Source organism: Cyclopterus lumpus, chromosome 22 (genome assembly GCF_009769545.1).
Source record: "Cyclopterus lumpus isolate fCycLum1 chromosome 22, fCycLum1.pri, whole genome shotgun sequence".
Lineage (NCBI taxonomy): Eukaryota > Metazoa > Chordata > Actinopteri > Perciformes > Cyclopteridae > Cyclopterus > Cyclopterus lumpus.
Window position 1 is genome coordinate 11,297,426 of NC_046987.1, and position 27,735 is coordinate 11,325,160.

The following is a 27,735-nucleotide window of genomic DNA, read 5'->3' on the forward strand; positions in this document are numbered from 1 at the left end:
CCGGTGACAGGTGTGGTCAGGCCATAACATGTACAGCTCATCTACTTATAATATGTAGTAACTAATATGGAAAGAATGAGACAAATGAATCACCATCCTCCTGGGCTGGTGCACTGCATCACAAAATATCTCCTTAACACGTGTTTCTCTGTGTATTATTCAAATGTCTGAATTATTTTTCTTTGTATATTTTTGTGTTTTATTTTAATATATCCAAATTCACAAATGTGCCCTTGGCAGTGGTGTAAGAAGTACTCAGATCCTTTTCTTTAATAAAAATAGTAATACCGCTGTGTAAAAAGTTAAAGTCCAGCAGCAAGATGTTATTTCAATAATGGCACAGAAGTATAATTCGCGAGAAGTACTTAAGGCTATGAAAAGCAAATGGCTACTTGCTTCTTTGGAATGTATTTCTAGATATATCTTATTAAATTGTTCGTAACGTTAATGTGGAACAAGCATTTTAATGGAATTGAGATGGAGATAATAATTACTACTTTATATGCTGTCGAGTTGTAAAACAAGTTGTATATATATATATATAACAACTTGTTTTTTTTTTTTAAACAGAGGTTTTGAATGAAAAATCATATCTGCAAAGGAACTGGAAACAATAACTATTAAATAAGTGCAGTGAAGTTAAAATAAGGCTGCTATATTTCCCTTTGATGTAGAAAGTAGCATAAACAAAAATACTTTAAGTAAATGTACCATTACCTGAAAATTGCAGTTTACAATTTTAATATTATTGTACAGTAATTAAGTATTTCCAGCAGTGACTTATTTACTTTAATTTCTGCATAAAGATACAAAGTGACAGAAAACAACTTATAGAGAATAACTAACCTTAGTCATATGGCTTTTTTTTAAACTAAAGTCTAGACATTTTACATGGAGCCATGCAATAAATATCAAAGAAATTGCGACTAAAGTAAATGTTAAAGAAATATTAACTTTTATTTTGACTGAACATTCAAATATCTTCAAATGAAATGTCTATTAAATAATTATGATGTCTTTGAATGTGCAGAATTAAAGGTAACGTAAAGGAATAATTATTGACTGATCATTTTTATTATGGTTAGTGTGAATTTAAATTAAGATATTTGGAATTAACATTTCTGAGTCAAAATGTAATTACAGATATTTAAATGTTGACTACAAAAAAACATATATATATATATATGTATATATATATAATTATTTAAGTTAGATGATTTTTGACTCATGATTAAATGCACTGTTAATATCTTTTCTGTAAAAATAATTGTACATATGTAAATAGTTTTACCATGAACACATCATTGTATTGGTTGTGTGTCCGGTTGGATTTCATCCTCACTAGAACACTTGTCCTTGTTTCCTTGATGAAAACCAGACCGACTGCCCGTTACCACATATTCTAACTGAGCCTGAGCGCGAGAGCAGGAAGTGCTGCTTCAACAAGCTGAGCAAGCTAGCTGGTGGTAGTTAAGTAGGTTAGCTTGGCATTTAACGGAGTAGTCAAAATGGGACTGTTCGGCAGAACACCAGATAAATCACCAAAAGAGCAGGTGAGTACTGACTGTTGAATCCCAGGACTGTCTTTGAGTGTTTAATCCGCCGTAAGACGACAACGTTAGCTTAGCTGTCAGTTTAACGTTAACTCCGCATACTTCGTCCAATCTGTTGCTACTTCATGCTAACTGAAAAGCTGATGTTAGACTCGTTTAAAAATAACTAACACTTCCTGTAATAGTACCCGGTGTTAACCAGCAGTATGTATACAGTCTTTAATGTAATACGCCGGTTTATGTGCCCCAATAACCGATCAGCCAACCTTGTTTTGGTTTCTGTAGTAAGAGCGAGCTAGTTAGCACTCACGCTAACACTCGTCTGCTTCGATGTAAACAAATCCTGATTGTGTTCGCTTCAGTGTAGCTGCCATCGTGATCTGTTACAGTTGTACATTGCTTTAGTCTGATACTACACGTAACGCCATGTTGAAGAGCAATTTTTAAACGATGTCCACAACATTTCAGGTGAATGAGTGGTCTCAAAAGATCAGGAAGGAAATGAGAGTGATTGACAGACAGATTCGAGGTAAGATACAGTCAACTGTAACAACTGTAGTTTTTATAAAAGGATATTTTTTTATTATAAAATGAGTGTTTATTTCACATTTCATGATTAGTCTAAAATGTCTAATATCTGAAAATCAATGGAAGAAATTATCATATTAGTTTCAATTGGAATTTCTTGACGCAAAATGGGGACAATTTGCTAATAGAGATCTTAAAACATTAATTTGAAGTGACAACAACTGCCTTATCTCATTCGCTCAATAGCCTGAAAAATGTCAAATAAAAGAATTTCAGTAAAAAGTATTAATGACTTTGCACTGGAGGCAGTCATTCCATAAGATGGTAGATTTGTCATGTTGCATAATTTAATTATCCACTAAATGCAATGACCTAATTATATGTTATTTGCTTTACATAATGTCTGAACCCGTTTCTTTCAGATATTCAAAGGGAAGAAGAAAAAGTTAAAAGATCTATTAAAGATGCTGCCAAAAGGGGCCAGAGGGATGTGTGTGTGGTTCTCGCAAAGGAGATGATTCAGTCAAAACGAGCTGTCACAAAACTTTACGCTTCCAAAGCCCAAATGAACTCTGTGCAACTGAGCATGAAGAATCAGCTTGGTGAGTTTGGGACTAAATAGTCTGAATGATTGGACAGGGGAATATTTAAAGTCATCAGATCTAAAATTATGTTTGCTGTTTCATCATAGAACTTAATGTTCTGCTCTGCACTGTCAGTGAAGGGAATGTATTTTGTATATTTCTAGCTGTAGTGCGTGTAGCCGGGTCCCTGCAGAAGAGCACAGAGGTGATGAAAGCGATGCAGAACCTTGTCAAAATCCCAGAGATCCAGGCCACCATGAGGGAACTATCAAAGGAGATGATGAAGGTCAGCAGAAGTGTCCAACACGAATAGATACATTTTACTTACAATGAATGGAACGCCGTGGCCACCATCTACCATTACTCCTTTACAAGAAAAACGTTGCTAAGCCACGTCATTGTGTATACATATTAATCTTTCAGGCTGGCATCATTGAGGAAATGTTGGAAGACACATTTGAGAGCATGGAAGATGGAGAGGAGATGGAGGAAGCAGCAGAGGAGGAAGTTGACAAGATCCTCTTTGAGATCACAGCAGGTGAAGAAATTTGTTCAACTAAATCATCACAATACTTTGTTTCATTCCTGTTTTGGTGTCTATATTTTCTTTAAGTCTGAATCACTCCAAATGAATAATACTGAATGCTCTGTTTCATGGTTCTATTTGCTTCGTTAGGTGCCCTTGGCAAAGCACCAAACAAAGTCACAGACGCCCTGCCTGAAATAAAGCCAGCTGCAGCTGCTGCAGCTTCAGAGGATGAGTCAGAAGAGGACATTGAAGCAATGCAGTCCAGATTGGCAGCTCTGAGGAGCTAAGGTGAACTGCCACTGTTCTGTCAAAGTGAGTTTACTCACTCCAATAAGGACAGAGACAATTCTGGTGCTGGGTTTACAGTGCTGAGCAGCCTCCAAGCTTCATATTCTAATTATTATTTTACATTATCATTTGGGGTTAACTTTGTGCTATGACAGTTAATGTTTTTTTATAGAACAGTTGGTCCACTTGGACAGGAAAAAAAGGTGTTTTTGCTTTTTGTCTTTTATTATCAGGGGAAACCCTCGGTAAGTCTTTATTATCCAAAGTCAAACAGAAGGTTTTTGAAAGTGTATATAATGTAAGTATGACAAGCCTGCTGTGCCTATAGTGGTTCATCATATCTTCTGTCCTAAGTTATGGAATGGTGATGGATGTACTTGGGTATTTATGATCCAAACAAGCGATTAAATAACCACCCTGCACTTAAATCACACCCTTGATCACTACTCGGCAGTTCTAATCTGTTTCGGATACATTTTGTAAGCAACAGCTGTTCTCTTTACTGGTAACGAGTCTACATCGTCTGAGACACTAGAGATGGTGGGTGGATTTCTCCTTTGATAGTCTGTACAGTCAATATGTATCTATTCTATATGTGGTCATACATGTTAAGTGAATGCACGCATGCCACCATAACCCATTTTATTTGCATTAACATTTAGCTCATTAAATGTTTGACTTCATCATGATCCAGTTTCTTCTCAGCGGAAAGATGCAGAGGAAATCGAAGGGTTGGTTGGTGCAGAACCTATGTATTGTGGAATTATTGTGCATATAATTTTTCTATGTGAATTGGGAAAAAATAAGGAAATAAACTTTAAGATCAAAGGTTGCTAAACAGCAAACTGGATTACACTTTTTTTCTGCAATTACTTGGCGTACATTTAGCATTTCAACGTCAAAATAAACACTAAATGTTTGTCTTAATTTGGGAAATCTGAACATGCTGCCTTGCAACAGCCCCCTCAACTGGTGAGAAACTGAACTGCACGGAAAATATAATTCTGTAATTCTGTCAGATGAAGGTGCTTGCTCGCTGTTCAGCTAAAGCAGTCTAGTAATAACCACGTGCTGGAAGTATGACTCAGAAAAATATGTCAAATAATTATTCTCTGGACTTTTTATATTGAACCTGCCAGACAATGGAAGTAATACTACATTGATATGTAGAGTCCTTTTTATGAAGGGCAAGAAAGATAAAGCATTTCCCTTGTTTTTAAGCCTTTTCTTGGCTTCAAAATGGACAAAAGGATTAGATTTCAATGAGTCACAGCACTCTCGCAGCAGCTTTTGTTGTACTTTAACAAAACCATTGCCCCTTGTTCTTTGGCTTCAGCATGTAGGCCAAAGGTACAACAGCTCTAATGAAGAAAGTCAGTTTGATGAGAAATGTCATTCTGATTAAGAGATGTATTATTCTAGTATATTTGGCTATATTGTGACATGTAGCACTGAAACAATATGTTGATTTAGAGATCAGTCAATTGACAGGACATAAATGGGCTAACTAATTTGATAATCAATCAATACTGTCATCATGCAACAGCTGCCTGTATTCTCTGGTTCCAGGTTCTCCAATGTGAGGATTTGCTGTTTTTCATTTTTTCACAAGTGAATAATATGGGGTCAATCAATCTGAAGAAGTCATGGGGTTTAGGGATTTGTGATAGACATTTCTACTAATAAGATTAATCAAGCAAATGTGCCGCAGATTTGAAATTCGATAATGAAAATAACTTCACCCCTATAGGCTATAGGGCATATTTCAAAAACATATTGTTGAATCAAAATTGCTTTTCAGGCCCAACAGAAGATATTTGCCTCCAAACCAATCCGGGAATGCATACAATCATATCACATCTAAACACACTTGTTAAACCAGACAGCGTCGTCCTTACCCACCAGACATAGCGCGTATCTGTGCAACACTGCCATCTATGGATGTGAGTTCTCGTTCTCCCGCATCACGTCGTGCGCGTCCAGACGCAGCCGCCTGGACGCGCCTGTCATCTGGAGGAAACTCCTCCCCGCAGACAGCGCGTCCTGTCGCCTTTCCAGCGCAATGGTCTCCTGGATCATCTCTAGACTTGTGGTGTAAGTAATGCTATTATTTCTTCACGTCGACTCATAATAAATTGTGATTCTCGGTTGTTGCGAGTATTTGAGCCGCTCATTGACGGTCCTGTGGGCGGCGCGCTTTACGAGCCCCTGCAAATGGTCTAATATTTAATCCGAATCAGACGTCAGCGTGTAAGGAGGGCAGACGTCCATTTATTATTATTTTTGCTGAAAAAAAAAAAGGTCCAAATTCCACTGGATTGCACTTTGCCATTTCAGCAGCAGAAATGCTGAGCAAGGCCTGTAACGACTGTATGTAAACGGAGCTCAGCAGCCTGACACTCTTTAGGGTGATCAGCTGCCTTTTTATTTACAGACAAAGAGGGGACGTGATTTGTTATATAATCCATTGTCATCCATGAAATGATAATATGAGTCACATCCAGAAATCAGAGACGTCATTCACCAGCACAAAGCTAAATGTCACTGAGCGGCGAGGTGACTGAACAACAGGGGCGATATTCTCTGTTGATGTACCAGATTGGAAAAAAACAAAACAAAAGGGATGGGTCAGCCCTCTCAGGTTACAGTGCAAGTTGTTCATGTAATATGACATTTATGCATATTTGCCGATATATTCGCTTTGATTTTAAATGATTAAGCATAGGACGACATTTAAGTTGTGGTTATTTTTACCTGCTCAAAGTATGAATCAGCGCCTTTGCAGACCGCGAGGAGTATCCCAACCGCAGGCCCAACCTCAAAATAGTGAGCCAATTAAATTTAGATTAACAAGACCTTGTTAAAGAACTGCTTCAGCCCTGCGGTCCACAACGTGGTCGCGTGATTAATTTTTGTGTCCAATCTTCAACTCAAATGTTAGTCTTCCGCATGTGATCTGTTTACTCTTGGTGTCCTTGTGCTTCTTAACTCTGTTAGAGCACAGTTAGGCCGGAGAGGTGCAACATGATGTGGGTCAGTAATTTGATCAGGTCGCTCTCACAGCTGTTGCTGGCTGTAGCCCTGTCTCTGGGTCACCCAGCAGCACAGGTGTCTACACACCAAAATACATTTAAAGAAAATGAGGAAAACACATGGACGCTCATTTAACCTCATGGCTAGAAGTTAAGCACCTGGACACATTGTTTCGCCGAATCAGCAGGAATAAATCTATCTTTGTATTGCTGATATGATAGTTTCCTTCTGGAAGGGAAAATCTGTTGCACCTTTTCTGTTTTAGCTTGATCTTACCTGACCACAATCTGTTCATCAGTTAAGTTATGTAAGCCGGCTCTTGATGCTCATAGATACAAATGTACACCATAAATATATGCATTGAAACAGATACAGTATTTACACATACTTTACATGGATTCATGAAGACCGAGAAATACATTTGACATTTGAGCTCAGGTATTTTAAAAGGGCCTAATTTGAAATATCTGCCATATAGCTTTTATTTTTTCCAGAACCGAGATTTATTTTATTTAAAATGTCTTGATTTCATATGTTTTTCATGCACATTTGAAATATCAGTTGGAGTGCATTGCTAAAGGATTTGTTTCTGAAGTTGACGGACACATTATTTTGTCTTCCAGACTTGTGTTTGGGACACTGTACCCAGCATACTCCTCTTATAAAGCTGTAAAGTCAAAAGATGTGAAAGAATATGTGAGTATATTATTTTTATTTTTAGTTACGAGATGATATCAGGTGAGGTGTTGTGTGTCGGTACTTTAACTATTTTCCACTGCCGTGATACATTTTAGGTGAAATGGATGATGTACTGGATAATATTTGCCCTATTCACTGCTGTGGAAGTGTTTACAGACATGTTTCTTTGTTGGTAAGTGACTACAGATATGTCAATTATTTAATATTATTCCTCTTGACTCTTTTCTTTTCATATCACATGCTACATTTTGTCATCGACATGTTTTTTAAATATACAATGCTTTGTTGAACCAGTGGCTCCATCATTGTGTGTCTTTATTGCAGGATTCCTTTCTACTATGAACTGAAGATAGCCTTCGTGGTGTGGCTGCTGTCCCCGTACACTAAAGGCTCCAGCGTGCTATACAGGAAGTTTGTTCATCCTACACTTTCCTCAAAAGAAAAGGTGAAAAACCCTTTGTTTCTTATAGCTTCCTTTCCTTCCTGATGTAGTTTAGGAAAGGCTTAGGTGAAAATAGACACTTTAAGTTAGTCTGCATGGGTATGTAACTAATATAATTTGAGCTTTGCAGCTGTGTAGAGAACAAAAGTGCCTTTGTGCCAATTCCGTTTTCCACTTTAGCTGTTGAAGATGTGTTTTCAGGACAGGAGAGAGGAAGTGTCATGGTGTTCCTCCCTTTCGCCTTTCCTTTTCCTCTCTACATCTGAGTCAGGAAACACATTAGCGAGTTGGTGAAGATTAGCAATGCAATCAAGCAATATAAGAAACACTTGTAAAAACAATGAATAGAGTATCATGGATACATTATGATGATGATGATAAACAGCGACACAATGTTCATGTGCTTTTTTTTAACCTTGTCTCAGGACATTGATGAGTATATCTGCCAAGCAAAGGACAAAAGCTATGACACCCTTGTGCATTTTGGGAGAAAAGGGCTGAATGTTGCTGCCACAGCTGCAGTTATGGCTGCAACAAAGGTAATGCAGGCTTTGGATATTTGTTTTGTATTTACCTGCGCAGAAGGTCATTGTTTATAAGAGTATCAAGCATGTCATGTTGTTTGTAATTCTCATAAAATAGGCTTATTGTATGTTAAAGTATCCTGTTATGTTGACATTATTTATACCCTAAAGATGGTCTATGCTGTAACTATCACATACGGCTGCTGACACTACCATCTGCTGTGACCTGTTCTAGAGCCAAGGGGTCCTGTCAGACAGACTGAGGAGTTTCAGCATGCAGGATCTGTCTTCCTTCCAGTCTGACCCCGTTAACCCCGGCCCCACGCAGCCTGCAGCAGCACCGCAGAAGACCAGGACTATGATGCGTAGCAAGTCGGAGAGCCACAGCAAGGGTGAGCAGACATTACTCTGTGTTGTGGAGGAATATTACAACTCTGTTGTAGTGTTGAGAGTATTAGCCACAATAGTGTCATTATAATGTAATAGCAGTGCACTGGTTTGTTTGTGTAAAAAAAAAAAAAGATTATCTTGTAGGTTTCTGTGTTCCTGTTCAAGCTGGCAGATATTGTTTAGAACCTCTGCTTTCCTGAGTGGCCCCCAACGTTAGTCCTGCCTTCCTGTTTGGAGCAGGCCGGGCCTCACAGGCTGTCAGACACCCTGTGATACAACTCACATGTAGCTGGGGGGATTTGTTCCTCGTGTGACATCGTGTGGAAACACTTGTTGTTTGTTTTTATCTACATGGGGTGTCTTGTTTTTCATCTGATAAGTATTGCTTTGTTCCAAAAATATGGACATCACAACTTTCATTTTTAAATGCTCGGTAATTCCCTAAAACAGCTGACCACGGTAGTTTTTAGGAGACATTGCTTAAACAGAAATGAACAGGTAATTTATTGGGGACTATTTTCAGCAGCGGATTAATACATATGTTGGTGCTTTAGTGAGTATTTATGGCAGCATGATTGTGTATGTGGGATTGACAACAATAACAATATATATACAGTATATAATAATAATAATCCATTTAATTTATATCGCGCTTTTTAAGGTACTCAAAGACACTTTACATGTTACATTCATACACTGTAGACACAGCTACGGGGAGCAATTCAGGGGTAAGTGTCTTGCTCAAGGACACATCGACTAGGGCGGAGATTGAACCACCAACCCCCTGATTGAAAGATGGACCTGCTAACCACTGACCCATAGTCGCCATATACATTATAATTTGTTGACAACTTTCTTACAGAAGATAAACTATAAGCATTATTTCATTGTTGTTTTTGGTCTTTTCAAGGGATTCGTTGACAACATTAAAAGTATATAATATTACAAAAATCGCTGTGTGGTTCGCAGAATGATCATTAATTATGATATGAACTTGCATAATCCCCGCTGACAAAAATCACATGCAACTCAAATAGCAATTACACAAATTATTTTGCTTTCAATCGAATAGACAAGAGACGTGTCATTCATTCCTGCCATCAACATTTCTTTCACGGTACAGGACAGGATTTTGACATGACCGAGTATGAGATGTTGGGTTTGGACCAATGGGACTCAAAGAAGTTGCTGTCCCAGACCATTTCCCCTTCTGAATCTGAATCCAGCACTATTGCGCCCTCACTGACACCCAAGTCCTCCACACCTTCCATACCCTCTCCACCACCCTCTCCTCCAGCTCCGGAGCAGCCTGAGGAGGTGGGGAAAGCACCAAGCTCTCCACAGCTCAGGCTGTTTAAGAAGAAGGCTCCTGAGGTATACTGCCTCGTCAACGCGGCTGCTCAGCTGCTGCCTGACTCTAACTGCCCCTTGAGAGTGGTGATTTACCCACCGATTCACTAATTTCTGCTGCTGTGTAGCTAAATAATAATTCATGGTTCAGTACTTCTGCAAATGTGGAGAGTCTGGCTGCCAAAAGGATTTCTGTACTGATAACCGTGTTTTGAGATCTTAGTGCAATAATTGTTTAGTTCAAATGAATGTGTGATCTTTCTCTTGCATGAGTGAAGTTGCTCACTTCTTTGGAAATGATTGACATACTGACATGGATTTCAGTGTATTTCAGCACTGACAGTAACTTCTATATTTATGGAAATGATTCTGCACAATCAGTCCCTGGAATTATTGGGTGTTCATTAACACATTTAAACAGCTAATATCAGTTTCTTTAAACACGGTCATGCGAAATGAAGTAGCACTGTTTTAAGAATAACACCAGCGGTATTTATATTTGTCTTATTCTCAACAGATTCCATTAAAAAAAAAGAAGTATTGTTTGTGTAGCTGAAGACTGATATAGCTTATTCCACTCTGCTATAGACTCAAACTGCATGTATGTATATGATGTTTTTTTAATAAGTTTCTTTACGAAACTAAATACTTGTGACCTGCTTTTAAAGATAAAGGTCTTTAGTAGGAATCAATGTGTCTTGGACAGAGACACTTCATTCACAGACAGGGTGTGGAGGTCAGAAAGTCTCAAGAGATGTTGGTCTTACCTTGGGATTTGTTGACAATAAGCAAAAAAATACTAAATAATGCCAGCATCCTTAAAATATTGTGCAAATCGTTGTAGCTCTCTCGCTAACCTTTGCTTTTATGCTCCCTTGCAGCCTCCTCTTAGGGTCTTAAGGCCTCTCACAAGATCCAGGAGGGCTTTCTTCGAACAATGAAGCCATGTGAAACTGCCCTAAAAACTACTGACGCTGCCTTTGCTGCAAGAAGTAAAAATACTGAATGGCCAAAAGCTACATGACTAAAGCAGCCTTGCTTTGGAATAAGGTATTACCAAAGTGACCTATGATGACCCCTCTATAGATAGTATATGGCTCATGATTTAAAAACAGTGACGTTTGTGACATTGAGATCGTACAAATGAATGAATGGGCTCCATGCTGATACACATTTTGAGTTTGTGGGTTATTGAATATGTATTTATGTACAGATTGTGTGTACTTCATCTTTCTGATTTTATTGTTTTTATATATCAGGTTTGGGTAGGCAATTGCATGTGTCTTCCCAGTTATTAGTACGCTGTTTATTGAACAGAAAGTACTGTCACTGAATAGTTAAACAGGCATTGAGAGCAACATGGTCACTCTTAGAGAATGTGTTAAAAGCAAAGAATCAAAAGAAAAGGCTGTTTTACCCCCATTCAATATCAAGAAACATCTGTGATCAGCTGAGTTCTGCACAGTTTAATTATTACATTAAGGTCTTCAGGAATCACCCAAAAACCTATTCCAAGATGAGACAACCTACCTTTGTAATAATGAAAGGTCAGACAGCAGTGGCAGACAATATTCTGTTATTTACCTCTCTATTAAAGCCTTAATGCAAGACATCAAAATACAAAATGTTTCCACACTATATAAGTATTTCTATCACAACTATGTTCACATTAAACAATCATTTTGCACTATGTTTAAAATATACAATTGCTGCCCTTAATTCTCTGAAATGGCCAAAAATTACAACAAAATAGTAACTGAATATTATTACAAATAAGTATATTGTTATTGCTTAAATCTTCTGTGTGAAATAAATAATTACTCTGTAACAAGTAATAGCATTTGCATTACGGATAAATGAAGTCACTACTTCAAGAAGTTTCCTTAGTAAAGCAGACTGTTTGTCAGCACATTTTGTCCTTTAATTGACAATTTAAGGCCAATTAAGAAAAAGTCCCTTTCAGCTATAGCAGAAAAAAGATGAGAATTTATTTACTGTATATTAACATGGTTCTTTTTCCATGTTTGAAATCACTGTGTCGTGTTCTGCTGTTAACTGAGCAACACGAAACCCAATGATCTTACCTTCTACTTGCTTAGTTTTTAGGAGGGACTTTATTTCTTTGCAGGTTTACAAACTTGTATTAAGTAAATATTGCATGGTGATCAAGTTTGTTTTCATTATGTACTTAATTCACTGAGCCTGAATCATAGCAACATTTTACACAAAGTATCACTCTGTTGGACGTCTGCTGCAGATGTATTGTTGTCATCGTCGTATCTGTATCATTAGGGTGGTTTGAAGTTTGAAACAAAAGCTTCTCAGGTACAACTGCTCTGTTTACACGTCATTCACTCGGATGTTGTAGATGCACTTGTTATGCTCAAAATGTCCTTTTAATGGATAAAGGATGAAAAATCTGATTGTGTCACAATGTGAGTATAAGTGTTTGTGCTGGAGGGGATTTCCTTCTATTAAAAGTCATGCAAAGTAAAACAGAGAAAAAAAACATGTGGCTAAGTAGCAGTTTTGTAAACTTGTGTGAAACTCATCATTGCATGATGTTTGTTATTAATTTGTATAAACATTGGATTTTTAAAATGATTTTGTTAAGATGCCTTGCTGGTAAACAATTGTCATTTTGGTTGCTTTGTTGAAAGAATATGAAATGCAACGACTATACACACGTTGGCTATACATATATATGAATAACGTCTTATTTACCGATAAATTAGCCACTTTAACTTTAATGAGGAGACACCACTTAAGTTACCCTAAGACATTTTGTTCTGGCAGGCCAGAATATCAAATTACTAACATTTTAACTTGATTGTGAAATATAAAACAAAGAGCAGTGAAGTGGTAACCTGATGGTTCATTTGTCAATTTATTGTTCTAACTAGGTTAAATATTTGTTTAAATCGAGCCATTAAATATGAAGCAAAACTTTAACTGTGTGTTGATCTTTTTTGTGTTCATCTTAAAACACCATTTAAAAGTAAAGAATCATTTAAGATATATGATTTTATTACGTATGTAACATTATTACATTATATTCAAAACAGAAAACAAGATGTCACTTACATGACTAAGCAAATTACAGTTTGAGGTTGACCCTATCGTGGTATTTCAGGTATGGATCATTAACAAACCAGTTCCTCCTTTTCCAAAAAGAGGTAGTCATTTTATCCAAAAGTTTGGTCTGTGTTTTGCTACAGAATACATGCTCCCGCAGGCGCTTTCGTCGGGTAGCATTCTTCTTCCACAGTTTCTTCTTGTATCCAGCCTGTTTTCACACAAAAACAGTAAGTCAGCTAGGAAACGCTGTTTAACCCTCATCTTACCAAAAATATTGTTAAATGTTGAACCCCCCAAAACTACTGTAAGAAACAACCGTTGTGAATGTATTTCTTCTCAAAACATTAGGTATAGAGTAAAGTCATCTAAAACAAATATTATTAAAAGGAAAGTTAGTTTAATTTGAGGAAATCGGTGTCTGTCTGTTTGACTGACAGAATGTCCTTTATCCCCTTCATAGTGTGTGCAACTTTAAATGTGTACCCATGGCATTTTAACAACATTTTATCCATCTATTCGGTTTTATTTAAAGATGTTGGTGCTTTTGACTGGGGTCCTACATTTATATTTTAAGTCACCAATTACAACATAAAACAATGATATGAAGTTATTAGTAACAAAGGTTTACGGCTAGAGTCTGTGAGGACTCTTGCTGGTAGGAAGGGGGTTAGGAAAGAAAAGAAAACAGTGATATATTGGAAGTTCAGATAAAGACACCTTGCGTCTGATCCAAAGGTCACAATGCAGCCTCATGAACCGGTCTGTCACTGATTTAACAGTCTTCCTCTTCCCCTTCTTCAGACTGACATATGTCAGACTTCTGCTTGGTTGTTGAGTCAGACTGGGAATAAGTGGCGATACCCTGCAGCAACAAAGGAAGCAGAGAGTGAGATCACAATAATTGTTTATAAAAAGGTTAAATTCACTCAAATTACAAAACAATATATTAGAATTCAACACAAATAAGTGTGTTTAATTTGGTCAGGTTGATATTTCGCTCCCTGAGATTACTCACGCCACTCCGGATACACATGTTGAGAGTAGCATTTTGATTGTGACACCTACGTTTTTGGCTATATTCAATCATTCCAATAAACTCGTGAGAGGTAGATATTAAACGATTTCAAGGATTACTATAATGTAATTCGCGGTCCCTGACATGATAAGCAGCGGAGTTTGAAGGGGAGACGTATGTGTTGACATATTCAGCATACTATGAAGGGGTTACAGTAGATATTAATATTCGCAGGAGCACTCCTGGCCCTGTACCGTTGTAGGATGCTGTACCGGGGCGTCAGACTCGCTGCAGCCCGCAGAGGAGCGCGGACAGCGGCTGCGGCAGAGCGGTAGACAGGCGGAAGCTGGACGAGGCTGGAGAGCTGACAGAGTTGCGGTGCCTTTGAACACAGAGAGACTGACAGCGGCCTCAGCAGCGCTGTGAAACACAAGGACACCATGGAAACACATGAAGAGTCACAGAAAACAGTCTTAGTTGTAGCAACTTCACGGACTATCGGTGCTCACAAAATACGGTTATATTACAAAAAATGTACGGAAATGAACATGTATTATTGTCAAATTGCAGATACACACCGGACACCCTTCTCGCTAAGGCGGCCGCCATGTTTTCTCCTGAATACTGGCGTAAGTACGGAGCCTTGTTGGGACAAATTTCAACGTTATCGCATTCAACGTTAACGACACATTACCGCCACCTAGCAAATGTTACTGCAAAAATACAGTATTGTGGTACTTGTTTTTTGCTACTGTATAATTATTATTGTCCTAATGTAATAGTGAATATTCGTACTTTTCACCCAAGTACATTTATTTGCCACTTAAATTATGTTATTTAAACCTGAACTTGTACAATATGATGTGTTGTTAAAGGCCTGCAATAAACTGACCAACATGTTGTACAGCTGTATCTGTCTTTCTAACTTCACGGTTGTCACACTGTGTAAACATATTTGTCCGATCCAGATATATGTCATTGGTCACGGTCTCCTGTTGGAAAGCTTACATAATGTGGAAATAATTTTTTTGTGCTGTGTGACCGAACTACAGTCATACTCTATGAGGGGGATTTCTCTCAGGCTTTTCTGTCTGGTAAACCTTGCAGTAGGCCTATATCCACTGGATAGATAGATTGTTTCACTTATCATAGCATGACAAGCACATGTGAAACGAATACCATTAACAACGTTCCTATTCCTATTTAAGAGTACAGTTCAATTGCCCTGGATCTTCAAATTGAATGCAGACGTTAATGTTATTAATTAATTAATTAATCCTGTCCTTCTATGACATGTCTTAAAACGTCTGCTGTAAGGAAGGCCTATTATGTGAATTAAACCTCTCAATTGTGCTTTAGCATCCTTTACTTTTGATTTTTCTGATTGTACCAAAATGTTCAAAACAGTCGGACATCACAGTTTATCCCAAAAGAAAGGGAAGAAAATACCAAAACATTGCCATAAAATATTCATAAGGAATTTACAAAGGCTTTGTTGGCAATTTCCATGTGTTTGGTACACTTGAATGTTTTACTAACAAAACTTGTAATGGGATGATTATTCAAAAAAAGAAGAAAAGTCTGTGAGGTCAAATATGTCATTATGGGGCAACCTGTACTAAAAACATTGGCAGCTACTTGTTTAATGATGGCCATGAAAAGGTTAAATGTGTGGTATTAGTTCAAATTTGACTTATTTGTAATTTGGCATACAATACTCAAAATTGTATTATTATTTTGCGAAACAAATATATTAAAGTTTGCAATAAGGTTCAAATGAGCACAAAACAGTTGGAAATTAGGGTCAAGTCAATAATTGTCTTTAATTTCTTTTAAAACATACAAATATAACCTTAAAAAAGCAGATGAAAAACAGTACGCAAAGATTTACAGACAACATGGTGTGCTAAATGTATTAAAAAACACAAGGTACCAACCCCCGTTCATGTACCTCTCTGTAGCTGTGGAACTACACAAGTTAATGGAGGCATCCACAAGTAAGTGCAAAGTAAATCAGTTATCTGTGTACAAAAAAAGAGTGCTATTCATAAGCAAGAGTGGTTTGTCTCAGTGGGACAACTGTTACAGTGTCAAACTACAAGAATTCACAACAACTTCTGTTAACCAATAATATATTCAAATGTACTACATAAAAAAGATGATGGCTTGTCAGAGTACATTCAAGGCACAAGTCCAGGGTTTTACCATCAGTCCTTTTGTCTTTGTTTGGGAGCCAACTGAAGAGCCGACTATAGTTGGTTTGTTCCCACCAAACACTAAAGAAAGCTAAGATTAGGTCCTCTGGTTCACCAGCCAGCATACACAGGTTCTGCATCACAGGGGATCCCATAGTATCGACCCTGAGGTCGCTCTTTGCCTAGTAATGGCACTCGGGCTACAGACAGCTCTCCATCAGTGTCTTTCCGTTGACGGAGGACCATTAAAATGATGAACAGCAGGGCCACTGAGGAAAGAGAGGAGACAAACCAGAGGATCTTACAGGAAACGTCCCTCTATAGTTGGGTTCATTTACTCTTGCACAAAGAGAATATTGATATGTCAGCATGACTCTATTTTATGTCCTTTGTACATAAAGTGGTCTCTGTGTAAGAGGGGAAAGAACATCTGTTTTCAGTGTGCAAAAAGTGTACTGTTTCTGTTAGTTATTGGATAAAATGACAATTAAACTGTGATATATAATGAGTATTTACTACATTCCCAGAACAGCAATTCAAATCAGCAGTAAGAAATGCATATTATCAATTCAAATGCAAATAAATGATTCAATACAAGACATTTCAACTATAAAACCTTTCAATTTCATTAGTTATACATGTTGAGTGGACTGAATTATAAATTAACATGGTTAATTTATATTTATATAGTTATAAGAAAACTACTTAGTCTGTCCAGAAGGGTAATCCTGTTTTATAGTCCTTTTTAATTAATTGCTAAGTCAAGAGTGGAAAGTACCTTAGTGTTTTTCTAAAGTTCTACTTTATATTTAGATTGTTTCATCTTTGCTCATTTCCTTTAACAAGTGAAAAATAAGCTCTGACCCTTTAAGCTATAGAAATAGGCATGCCTAAGGGAGCTATGAACCATTACTATGACAAACACCATCTACTAATACACACTTTAAAGCAATTATTTTGTGTGTAATTGGATTATATAAATATTGGATTTTGCAGTTTGAAGCTTGTCAACAATAAAGTCAACCATTTAGTCCTGTTGCCTTATCTTTTTTTAATGTATTTTATCTGTGTTATGTGATTTCTGTTGTGTCTTGTGACTGTTGCAATTATTCTATGCTGCTGTCTTGGCCAGGCTTCCCTGGAAAAAGAGATCATTGTATCTCAACGGGACCGACCTGATTAAATAAAGGCTAATACATAAAAAAGGCAATCAGTTTGAAAAGCATAACTGTATATGTACAGATTGTAAAGCCTTTGGAGGCAAATTTGTAATTTGTGATATTGGGCTATAAAAAATAAACTGAATTGAATTGAATTGAACTGTAATCCAATGCCTTGAACATGGTGTTAAGTCGAGATGCATTTTGAAAGACGGTCAGAAATATCAGGATAACATACTGGATAATTAGGTGTTACTTACCTCCTCCTCCAATAACTAAAAGAGCAATAGTGACAGGGGCCAATTCACAAGAGTCCCCTTCTTTGCGGAAGAAAGTTTCCATGCAGTAGCCTGGAGACAAGCTTCCCTCAGGACAAAACGCGTCGCTGGGACACTGAATGGGGTTTACGTCTGGACTCTGAGAGAATAACATACTCTGTCACCAAACATACGCGGGAACTTTGTCCAACACCCACAGGTTCATTTTCTCTTGTGAGGCAGAGGGGGGAGGGAGCTGTACTCACAGGGCAGTAGTGATTATCTGGGCATACATCACAGCTCTCCTGGCCCCAGTGGATCTGGAAGAAGCCGCTACCACAGATTTGACACATCGTCTGATGGGGAGCCTTGTGCATGCCTAATCAAAACCAGATATCAGCTGGATGGATATTCATGCTTCCCCTCTTCTGTCATGAGCCGCTGTACTCACCAACATGACTTAACAGGGCCCTGTGGCTGTAAGTTACCTGGTCGACATTGTGTGCAGTCTTTAGCTGCAGTCTGTAGAGCTTCTGTTCCTCCAGGACAGATCTGGCACTGGCTACAGCCAGCGGAGCTGTCAGAGAGAGACGCTTGTTTGTGACCGTAAAATGGACAAACTACCTTACTGCAGGTTCACGATGGTAATTTAATTTAGAGGCATTTTTGAGAAATTATTTAGTTTAAAGCTGTTGTTGCAGCTTGGTTTCACACTGCTAACACACATATAAGCCAATGGTTTGATGTCGGACTGTTATCCAAAGTTTAAGACGAGACACTACGTGAAAAAACATAATTTCTCCTTGCACTGATCAATTTTAAGGTTTTGAGCTATTTTGCTTCCACAACATGTCTTCTTTCAGACTAGAGGAAATAAAACATCCAAAATACACATTCAGGTGTTCATTTTACTACTTTGCCTATTTGCATCTGTAAGTTTCTCCTGAATTCGCCAAAAGTTAGCATTAGATAATGCCTCATTTGCATATTTAAACATAACATTTCACAAAAACTTGTAATACAAAAAAAATATTGTCTCAATGCAAGCAATCAACTGGAGAAGTTTCATGGTGATATCTGATGGCTCTTTTTGTTTACCCTATTCACCTGTAGTGTCTCCCCTGAAGCAAAAGGCTTGCATAATATTACACACATCATCACCACTAAAAGCATCATACATGCCTTCTGCATGTTCATACCTTCTGCTGATTAATCAATGCAGCGACTGTGTAACTGGTCTGTGTGTGTGTGGGTGTGTGTGTGTGTGTGTGTGTATGTGTGTGTGTGTGAGTCTGTGTTGACAAACAGAACCATGGGAGGAAATCATGTGATGTTGTTAGATAAGTGAGTGAGTTATCAACGTTCTATATTAATTCCTGAGTCCTAGTTACTAACAACAAAAGACAGAAATAGAAGCAGAAACCCGGTGACCAAACTTACTTGCAAAACCTTCCCAGTGCACATGGAGCACATGAAGTGGAGCTCTGCTGCGATGTAAAGAAACCTGAAAGCGGCAGACAGATAATAACTCCACACACGTGATTTGTGTTTTCTCTCAAGTTCTAGATTAAATAAAACTATGTTGAGATTATTGCATTTAAAATTGAAAGCATGTATCTTTATGTCTAGGTAATCTATCCATTCATAAGCTTGTAAAGCTCATCTGGTCAAGACATTTTACATATATAAATATAATTGCTGACGACGAGCATACTGCTGTTTTTGTCTGAATGCATCACTAGTTACTGATTGACAACAGAACTATGTGTTTTCATCTAAATCTAAATAAACACACCTGGTGAACAAGTTGAGCAATTGTCTCTGCCGGTGTTATTGTTGAAGGATCCAGAAGGGCAGGGGTGACATAATGGACTTCCTGTGAAACTGTGTAGGAGTGTAAAGTAGTGTAAAATACACAAGAAAGTGGCCAGTAAAGTACACAGTAGAGTATTCAATACCGTTCAAGGTAAAATAATTTGTTGGCACAATCTGTGTCCTTACTTTGTGTAGGATCCCTGGTTGCAGGGCAGACACTGCTGCTGTCCTGCTAGTGGCTGATAGAAACCTGTGGCGCATGGCAGACAGGCTCCAGGAAATAGACACAGCCCGGGGTCCGAGCAGCACATACACATCAAGGTGTCTAGCGAGGAACAGAGACACATTTCTTACTTTACCTTTTACAGTTTGTATTGCTGCAGTAAGAAATCGTAAAATGGTGGCTTCATGTCGGATAACCTAAACATAAAAAACACCATATAGTTGATGGTTATATTTTCACATTACACAATGATAAAGTGGTTTAGTGTTTAACACATGTAACACGGTGGTTGACTCACTGTTATCGTACTGAGATCCCGGTGGACAGGGCTCACAAGTCGAAGTGTTGAATGCAATGCAGCCCGGGGTCGTGGTGCTGAGAATCACGGGAGTCATAGTCAGACTGGTCACATTCTCGATGAGAGTGGTGTTCATCACAGCAGGTGTAAGTGTGGTCTGGCTCAACACCATGCCTGGAAGAGAAGCACACTGCATATTTCAAATCAGACTTCTGGTGGTGGGCTGCAACACAAACTCCACTATTTAATTTGGGTAAAATTGTTAACGAATTTTTAAAAAAAGAAGATGATTAGGGTAGTAATCATAGTCATTGAAGACTGTAAGGGCTTAATCGTGAACTGCAGCATCCCTGGTTTGAGTCCAGCTTTGGACCTTTGTCGCATGTTGTTCCCGATCTCTCTCCTCATTTTTGGGTCATTCCTCTACTGTTAGCTGTCTGACAAAGGCATAACATGCACAAAAACATTGACAAAAGCTACAATATGTAGTAAATTAAATAAAAGGAAGGGAATTATTGATTTGACCTGCAGCTGACCTGTTGCAAAGATTCTGCAAATCTCTCTGTTTTTTTGAGTATTAGAGTTGTCTAATCCTTTATGTTTTTCTTTACACATTATAAGTAATAACTGATATCTCTCCCCCTCTAATTTCTGCTTGCTTCACTGGCTCACACAGTCTTTATTTAAGTTGTTTCTGCTCCAATGTCACACATAAAAATACACATCACAAAAATAAAATGTTCTTCTTTCGTGGTAAATAGTTGATCTAAGCGGATTCACTGTAGATTTGTCTCCCTCCTTCTCAAACATGCATTGAACATATAGATGCAGCCTCGGCAACACAAACAAGATATGAAAAAAGTGTTGTATGTGGTTCTCCTCATATAAAAGTCTTCAAACGATGGCTGTGTCATTGTGATATCTTAAACCACCCCACACAATCTTAAGAATGCCATTCAGCTGTATCTAACCACTGAGAAAGTGAGGACAACAGGTATGAGTACAACAGCTAAACAGATCCCATATTGTACTCATAATCACATTAGCCATGTGCTTAAGTGCTGCCTTGAATACAAGCCATCCTCCTCATGAAATGCAATTATTCAGAAAGGGGGTCATGTGATATCTCTGGCTTTCAGGGTTGGCAACATTTCTTACTCAAACTTGTAAACATACTTTGGTTAAACTGGCAGAAAGAAATACTTTAATCCTGAAAGTTTGGCAGGATCAGATTATTGTGTCAGCAAAATGATGAAGTCCCTTTAGTGAGATTATAGTAATACAACAGTGAGATACCCATTTAACTCAAGATCAGTATTATTTTCACCATTGAAACAGAGTAAGCTAGAACATTCACTCCATTGCAATTGTTCACGAGAAGAAAGTTTGTTATGAAGTTTGAAAGCAAAAATAAGTAAGATTCTATTATAAATCTTCCCAAATAATTAACTTGTATGATAGAAAGTATATTTGTCATACTTTCAAACAATAGATGTTTTCATTACATGTCCTTTTTTTCCATGTATAGTGTGTATACTTTATTTAATCCACAACACAATTCTATTATTAGCGTAATAATGAGCTATAATCGCATTCCATGTTTTAAGTGGCGAGATAACACTGTGGTATTTATTATAGTTCAATAATCTCTCTAGTGCCTTTCCAAATGTGTTGCAGTTATTGTCGAAGAAGAGTCTAACTTACCCATGAAACAAGCGGCGCACATTGCAGGCAGAACTCCCCGGCAGTCCATCCTGCAGATATTAATGAGTACTACCACCAAACAATGTCCCTACAGCATCTCATCCCGGACAAGTGCCCGAGCTGCCTTTGTTTTTACAGAGGACGACGGTGACGCTCGCTCGCAGAGGGATCGGTCCTTGAATCAGTGTCATATGACAAAATACACATCATGTGATTTTACTTTACAGGGAAAAACTGAGGAAAATGGGCCGGATTCAGACCGATTTCTTGTTGTTACACGGAACAACCAGCAGGGGCGACACTGTGGTCAAAATGAAATGTATTGTACAGCGTATTATATGCCGATGATTCAAATCTATTAATACACCTTTACATGGAGAAGTGTTCCTATTTATTCGACACAAATAGATAGATAGACAGTAACATACTTAACATAATTGTCCATTTTAAATCATATTTGTTGATACATTTATTAATAATTAAGATGTTGTTATTATTATGACAAAGATATTTAATTTCTATAGTCCTTGTGTAGGTAATATAAATAGGCTCAAAATATTTCCATTTTTTAAATATACAAATACACGTATTTATATATATATATATATATATATATATATATATATATATATATATATATATATATATATATATGTGTGTGTGTGTGTGTGTGTGTGTGTGCGTGTGTGTGGAAAAATACAACTTAAACAGATTTACTTGCTATAGTTCTCCTTTTGAATGGGGATGACGTTGCTGCATGGTCTTGATGATGAGTAATAATGAGTGACATTTTCTTACAGTAATTGTTACCAAAACATACAGGCAACAAAAATAAAACGAACATTGATTTGGGGAAGGGAAATGTTCTTCATAAGTCATAAGTTGAAGGTTCACTTCCCTGTTCATGCCACATACACAGGTGCATGGCATTTACTTTGTGGAGACATTTGTGACATGTATCGGACAAAAAACTAATTTAACACTTCAAGTCATGATAATAAATAGAGTATAATCACTCACAGAAAATCCACAGGACAATATAATAATAATTGTGGGAATAAATCAAACAGTTTTACAGCTATTTTAATGCACAATGTGTCCAATGACATGACAAACGATGACAAGCTTCTCGTCCCACACATTTCTAGCAACAAATATAACTAATGCTCCTTATGATCTAAAATGAAACATTCACAGACTTGGGGAGCATGTTGTGCATATTTATGTCTGGAGTGTTTTTGTATGAGAAACAACATAAGGCGCGTCCTTCTGGAGGTGACGCTCCAAGCTCAGCTCCAATTCCTTCCAGCTTTTCTCTGTCAGGCTTTTCTGGCAGTAAAAGAAAGAAAGAGACCATTTTTGTTACTGCTCCAAGCAAGAAAAATGCCAAGACTAACAAAATCAGACAATGCTTACAAGTTACTGACTGAGAGAAGCCATTTCCTCTTTGTTTTGGAATTCATACTCACTTTGGTGGGTGTCCCTGTGCGTGCTGCGGCCTGTTCAGAGGTTTTAGGCTTCTTGCTTTCAGTTTGCTTCAGTCTTTGACGCTCTAGTTGTTTCTCTTCGAGCTTCTTCTGCAGAGCAAACACTGTCTCATCCTGAATCATCGCCTTCCGAAAACCCAGCATGGCTTTCCTCTCCTCTTTCCTGCAACATGCCAAAAACTATCAGCCCCGTGTTTTCCTTCGAACCATATTCAAGTCAGAGCCAAACATTTTCCTGACCTGATGGCAGCAGCCTGTGCCAGCACTCTTGTGTTGAGGTCGATGGCGTCCAGCTGCTCCAACAGCAGCTGCTTCTTGTTGTGCTTCTCCTCCAGGATGTGCTCCCGTTTCTCATGCTGCTCTGTTTGCTGCGCCTCCCTCAGGAGGCCCAGACGCTCCTTCAGCTCCACCAGGGACATCTCTCCCAGCAGCTCATGGCCTGCAGGCTGACATGGGACAACAGATTCCCCGTGACACAAGAAGTATACGTGAGTTTTTCTCAAATGTTTGATGGCATCCATGCTTTCCTTCACTCACCCCTGTGTTATCAAAATCCCTGACTCTAACGTGAGGGAGAGATTCGATGGCGCGGATTTCACGAATGACTTTAAATTTTCTGCTGAGCTCTGCTTGTGCTTCCTCCAGTGCTTGACGAAGGAGCTCTCGTCTTTGCTCTGCGACTTCTTTCACTGTGGAAATTGATGAGAATGTAAAGGAAACTGTGAAAAAGTGATAAATCACTGTATCACATGTGATATCAGAGAGATGGAGGGCCTACCTATACTCTGCTTGAATTTATGTAACTTCTCTTTAGCCGTCTTTGAGTTCTTGTGTCCTTCTGCCACTTGTTGCACCAAGTCTCTCATTTCTTTTTCATCCTGCAGCCTTTTCTCGGCATATCTCCGCATCAGCTGAGCTGTCTAGAGGAAAACAAAACAACCATAAAAAAACACTTTAATCCTGCATAATTGTAAATCCCTTTGAAATGACTTCTTTAAAGGCTGTTTGTAGACAACAGGCCCACTTTTGTCTAGTGACCCGTCTCGTTACACACTTTAAAGTACCGTGTCATCTTCTGTTCTGGTTGCTCTTAGTTGTCGAGGGATCTTTACTCACCTCTTCTTTCTTCAGCTGAGCAGTCTTCTGGTTGCGTTCCATTATGCGTGTGCGGGCCATAGCTGCTTCCTCATAACTGATGCGTCCTTCCAGACGCCTGCACTCAATCTTGGCCAGCTCCTCCTGGAGGTCCTTCTCACGCATCTCCTTCTGCCAGTGGAGGAAAGACGAGGGCTCATGTGCCCCCTCGACCAGACGCTCCATTCTGTTTCATAAATACAAGCACAAAAAACTTAATTTATTTGAGATCAAGATCCTCTTGGCAAGACAGACCTGAGAACGTATTACAAATGTACTACACAAGACAATTCAGTCACACAGACATCACACACAGACAAGTATTATTAAAACTATCAGTAGGTAAAGTATAATTGTATTGTTGCTCAGATTCAAATTGTGTTGGCAGTTCATTCTAGTACTGTCTTGTGTATTATACTGATTATGTGCAGATGAATAATCCCACTAAAATATGACAAGCATTCGCAGGTAATTATTGTACCTTTGCAGCTCTTCCTCCACCTGACGGTCGTATAGCACCCCCTGCCTTAAGATGGCTGCACTGTTGAGCTTGATGGGCCAGCTATTAGTCTAACAGAATCAGAACAATCACATGCACAAGCACGTGCTAGTGGATATTAGCCAACATTAGTTCATATTCATAACCATCATACTGATCCACTGAAGCAGGTAAAGTAATAAGATCTCACCTTATTACTGGAGGGTAGTCCAGAGGAATGAAATGAATTGAACTTGAGTTTTGAATCCAAGTCCTCCTTAATCTGAGACATCACTCTCTGCAAGACAAATGAGGGTTCATCAGAAATGTGAACTGACTCACTCAATAGTAAATGTTTCTCCTTCCACCTCTATATATAATCAAGTTTGGTCATGAATCAATAATATTACTTTGAAAACAGACAACAGCCCCTACCTTGGTGTGTTCAGACTTGTGTGGATTTACACATCTGAACTGTTTCATATTTGCCTCATACAGCAGTTCCTTTTGTGAAGAACAGGAAGAATATCATTACAGAGGTATGTAAAGAATACGTGTTGATTATGATGTATATGATAGGACTCGTATACGCCACTTTGACATGATTTAATTCAGAAAAATTATAATTCAGAAAACAGCTTTTCTGTGTTTCGAATGTGCAGTAATCCAATTTGTGTCTGTTTTGCTTAATTGTTGCATATGCCAGTTGTCTTTCTGCCAAACTTGTTTTCTTTTGTATAACATTTATCCTTGTACTGATGATAACGTTAAAAGCAGATTGTGTACCTCAGTCTTTTGACGGTTCTTTTGTTTGATCTCCTCCATCATCTGCATGTCTTTTGGAGCCTTGTATGTGCTTTTTGGCACCTATGAAACAGAAACCTTTTGAGTCTGTGGCAGCCTCAACACATATATATACAGCTTAATGACCTGTCTTGTTTATCGTAAGACGACAGCACACACAACAACTCTGTGTGGCAATGTTTGAAGAAAATATAGTATAGAACTGTAAATGAGGCTGACTGGTTTTGATTGTTCCTGCTGTGGAATGAGCTCAGGCACAGGCAGAGGTCGAGGTTTAGGTTTGGTGAGAGAGAACTCCTGGGGCTCAGTGGTTTTGATTGGAGATGTCTTGAACTGATTCCCGTGAGATATTTTTACAACAAGCTGGTCAATGAGAATATCCATCTCAGGGCGCCATCTAATGGACAATAATATGCAGTCAGTCTTGTGTGTGTTTGTAAAAACATTGGTTTTCTTAAAAAATGTTTTCCTGTTCTTTTCTTACCTTAACAAAGGGCAGATGCAGTGTTTCTCCACATATGCAGCATCATATATAGTATTCCACTCCTCTTGTATCCACGTGGTGAGATTTGTGAAGAAGAAAGTCAGGAACTACAGCCAAACACAATACACACTTACATGAGGGCAAAGTATTGGAGCTACTGATTGCTGGTTATTTCCAATGCAACTACACTTCTGTTTGAGAGTTTCTTACTGTGTGCATCTTCTTGATGTCCAGAGATGTAATAATGTTACTAAAACGCTGAAGTCCAAGGTCATCAAGAGAAAATGTGGCAAGGTAACAGATAACTGAAGAACAGCAAAGTAACGCATGTCAGTCTTGTGTCATTCAAAGTCAAATTATAATTATAATTTAGAAGTGTGTTTAGTTCATTGACTTACTGACAAACTGGCTGCGGTCCCCTCTGGATACACATTTCCCCTTCTGTCCATAGAAGACATTGACAACTACGTCCAGTAACCTTTTGTGCTCAATGCATCCGGAAACGACATCAAGTATGAACTTCTTCTGCAGAGTATCCCTGATCTGTAACACATAACACATAGCTTCTTGAAGGAGACATTCGGGCATCGGGGCACTGATCTGAGTCCACCTACCTGCAGTTCCCTTGAAGCCTCTTCCATGAAGACATCCAAACACTGACTGCCAGCGCTGAACTTATCGAGCAGCACACTGGCCTCTTTGGCAAGTGATCCAAAGCCTGATGCCATTTTGCATCGATCTGCAGAAAGCTAGTGGAGATTGATAACTGTGGTGAAAGGTCTTTGCTCGCAGAAAAGCCGGAAGAAATACAGTCGGCCTAGTTATATGTCTTCAATACCCACGTAGGCCTGTAGAATGTGTAAAAAGTAACATTTGACCTGAGACAGAACAAAATGGGTGCTATTAAAAGATACATAGATTCATAGAAAGTGCAGCGGCTTGTTTTCTGTGCGAACCGTTGTCATGTTCATTCGTTGCTTAGCAACACACTATCGTAAACAGAAATGTATCCCAGCTTCTGTTAAATGAGTGGAGCCTTAAAAAAACGAGGAACTGTCGAAATATATCAGAATTCATAGGAGATGTTTATCTTTTATTTTGTTTACTTCATGGGTTTTAATCCAACAGATGCAGATTAACAGTGTGACAATCGAGATCCTTTGTTGGCTGCCATAACAATAACTATGACGTAGCATATTCTGATGTCTGGGCGCGCTGCCTTCACGTACTGTTGGAAATTTTGCAATAAGCACAGCAACGTGATAAATTCGTTAAGGAAAGAGGAAATGCATGCTGTTAATTATAACCAGATTAACGGCTAAGTGTATTTGTTACAAATAACTGTAGGGAAACGTGACTAACTTCAGAGTGTAAGGGGTTAGTGGGGAGAAGCTGATTACTGAACAAATCACATGCAAACTGAGGGTTTTAGTCTCACATGGCATCATCTGATTTCGTGCCATAATCTGATTAAAATAAACTCATTTGTGTGAGCATGTAAACAAAACCAATGGATTGTCACTCTATGGTTACAAAAATACATTTAAAACGTACACTTTACAAAGGCTATATATTTGTAGTCCTATGGTAAGTCTTAACAGTGAATTGTTTAATCAAAGATTGAGCTGTGAGAATGAACAGTCAAGCTTGGTTTACTTTTTCATTGCAATTTAGCAAGTATAT

At 38.3% G+C, this 27,735-nt stretch overlaps 5 protein-coding genes across 5 annotated transcripts; 2 read left to right on the forward strand and 3 right to left on the reverse strand.

Annotated features, from left to right (window-relative positions):
* Positions 1 to 1,381: 1,381 nt before the first annotated feature.
* On the forward strand, positions 1,382 to 4,327 carry chmp3 (charged multivesicular body protein 3). Its single transcript, XM_034563044.1, has 6 exons — positions 1,382 to 1,553; positions 2,022 to 2,082; positions 2,504 to 2,683; positions 2,830 to 2,951; positions 3,089 to 3,203; positions 3,342 to 4,327. The coding sequence occupies exons 1-6, from the start codon at positions 1,509 to 1,511 to the stop codon at positions 3,479 to 3,481; spliced, it is 663 nt and encodes a 220-aa protein (XP_034418935.1). The 5' UTR covers positions 1,382 to 1,508; the 3' UTR covers positions 3,482 to 4,327.
* Positions 4,328 to 5,298: 971 nt separating this feature from the next.
* On the forward strand, positions 5,299 to 12,841 carry reep1 (receptor accessory protein 1). The gene is made up of 8 exons (XM_034525609.1): positions 5,299 to 5,576; positions 7,139 to 7,211; positions 7,310 to 7,386; positions 7,539 to 7,659; positions 8,082 to 8,195; positions 8,416 to 8,572; positions 9,694 to 9,944; positions 10,802 to 12,841. The coding sequence occupies exons 1-8, from the start codon at positions 5,545 to 5,547 to the stop codon at positions 10,859 to 10,861; spliced, it is 885 nt and encodes a 294-aa protein (XP_034381500.1). The 5' UTR covers positions 5,299 to 5,544; the 3' UTR covers positions 10,862 to 12,841.
* Positions 12,842 to 12,929: 88 nt separating this feature from the next.
* On the reverse strand, positions 12,930 to 14,634 carry mrpl35 (mitochondrial ribosomal protein L35). The gene is made up of 4 exons (XM_034525610.1): positions 14,592 to 14,634; positions 14,268 to 14,433; positions 13,716 to 13,860; positions 12,930 to 13,206 (listed from the first exon to the last, which is right to left on the reverse strand). The coding sequence occupies exons 1-4, from the start codon at positions 14,620 to 14,622 to the stop codon at positions 13,018 to 13,020; spliced, it is 531 nt and encodes a 176-aa protein (XP_034381501.1). The 5' UTR covers positions 14,623 to 14,634; the 3' UTR covers positions 12,930 to 13,017.
* Positions 14,635 to 15,813: 1,179 nt separating this feature from the next.
* Positions 15,814 to 21,901, reverse strand: si:dkey-21a6.5 (proprotein convertase subtilisin/kexin type 5). The gene is made up of 9 exons (XM_034563689.1): positions 21,666 to 21,901; positions 19,962 to 20,135; positions 19,627 to 19,765; positions 19,421 to 19,509; positions 19,066 to 19,129; positions 18,114 to 18,202; positions 17,892 to 18,004; positions 17,629 to 17,785; positions 15,814 to 16,477 (listed from the first exon to the last, which is right to left on the reverse strand). Exons 1-9 carry the CDS (start codon positions 21,712 to 21,714, stop codon positions 16,320 to 16,322), a joined length of 1,032 nt encoding a protein of 343 aa, XP_034419580.1. The 5' UTR covers positions 21,715 to 21,901; the 3' UTR covers positions 15,814 to 16,319.
* Positions 21,902 to 22,730: 829 nt separating this feature from the next.
* On the reverse strand, positions 22,731 to 27,032 carry cfap99 (cilia and flagella associated protein 99). The gene is made up of 15 exons (XM_034563574.1): positions 26,667 to 27,032; positions 26,451 to 26,595; positions 26,263 to 26,357; positions 26,053 to 26,159; positions 25,788 to 25,965; positions 25,551 to 25,631; positions 25,200 to 25,268; positions 24,976 to 25,062; positions 24,768 to 24,856; positions 24,269 to 24,473; positions 23,931 to 24,072; positions 23,690 to 23,841; positions 23,393 to 23,598; positions 23,135 to 23,315; positions 22,731 to 22,994 (listed from the first exon to the last, which is right to left on the reverse strand). The coding sequence occupies exons 1-15, from the start codon at positions 26,778 to 26,780 to the stop codon at positions 22,887 to 22,889; spliced, it is 1,959 nt and encodes a 652-aa protein (XP_034419465.1). The 5' UTR covers positions 26,781 to 27,032; the 3' UTR covers positions 22,731 to 22,886.
* Positions 27,033 to 27,735: the final 703 nt, after the last annotated feature.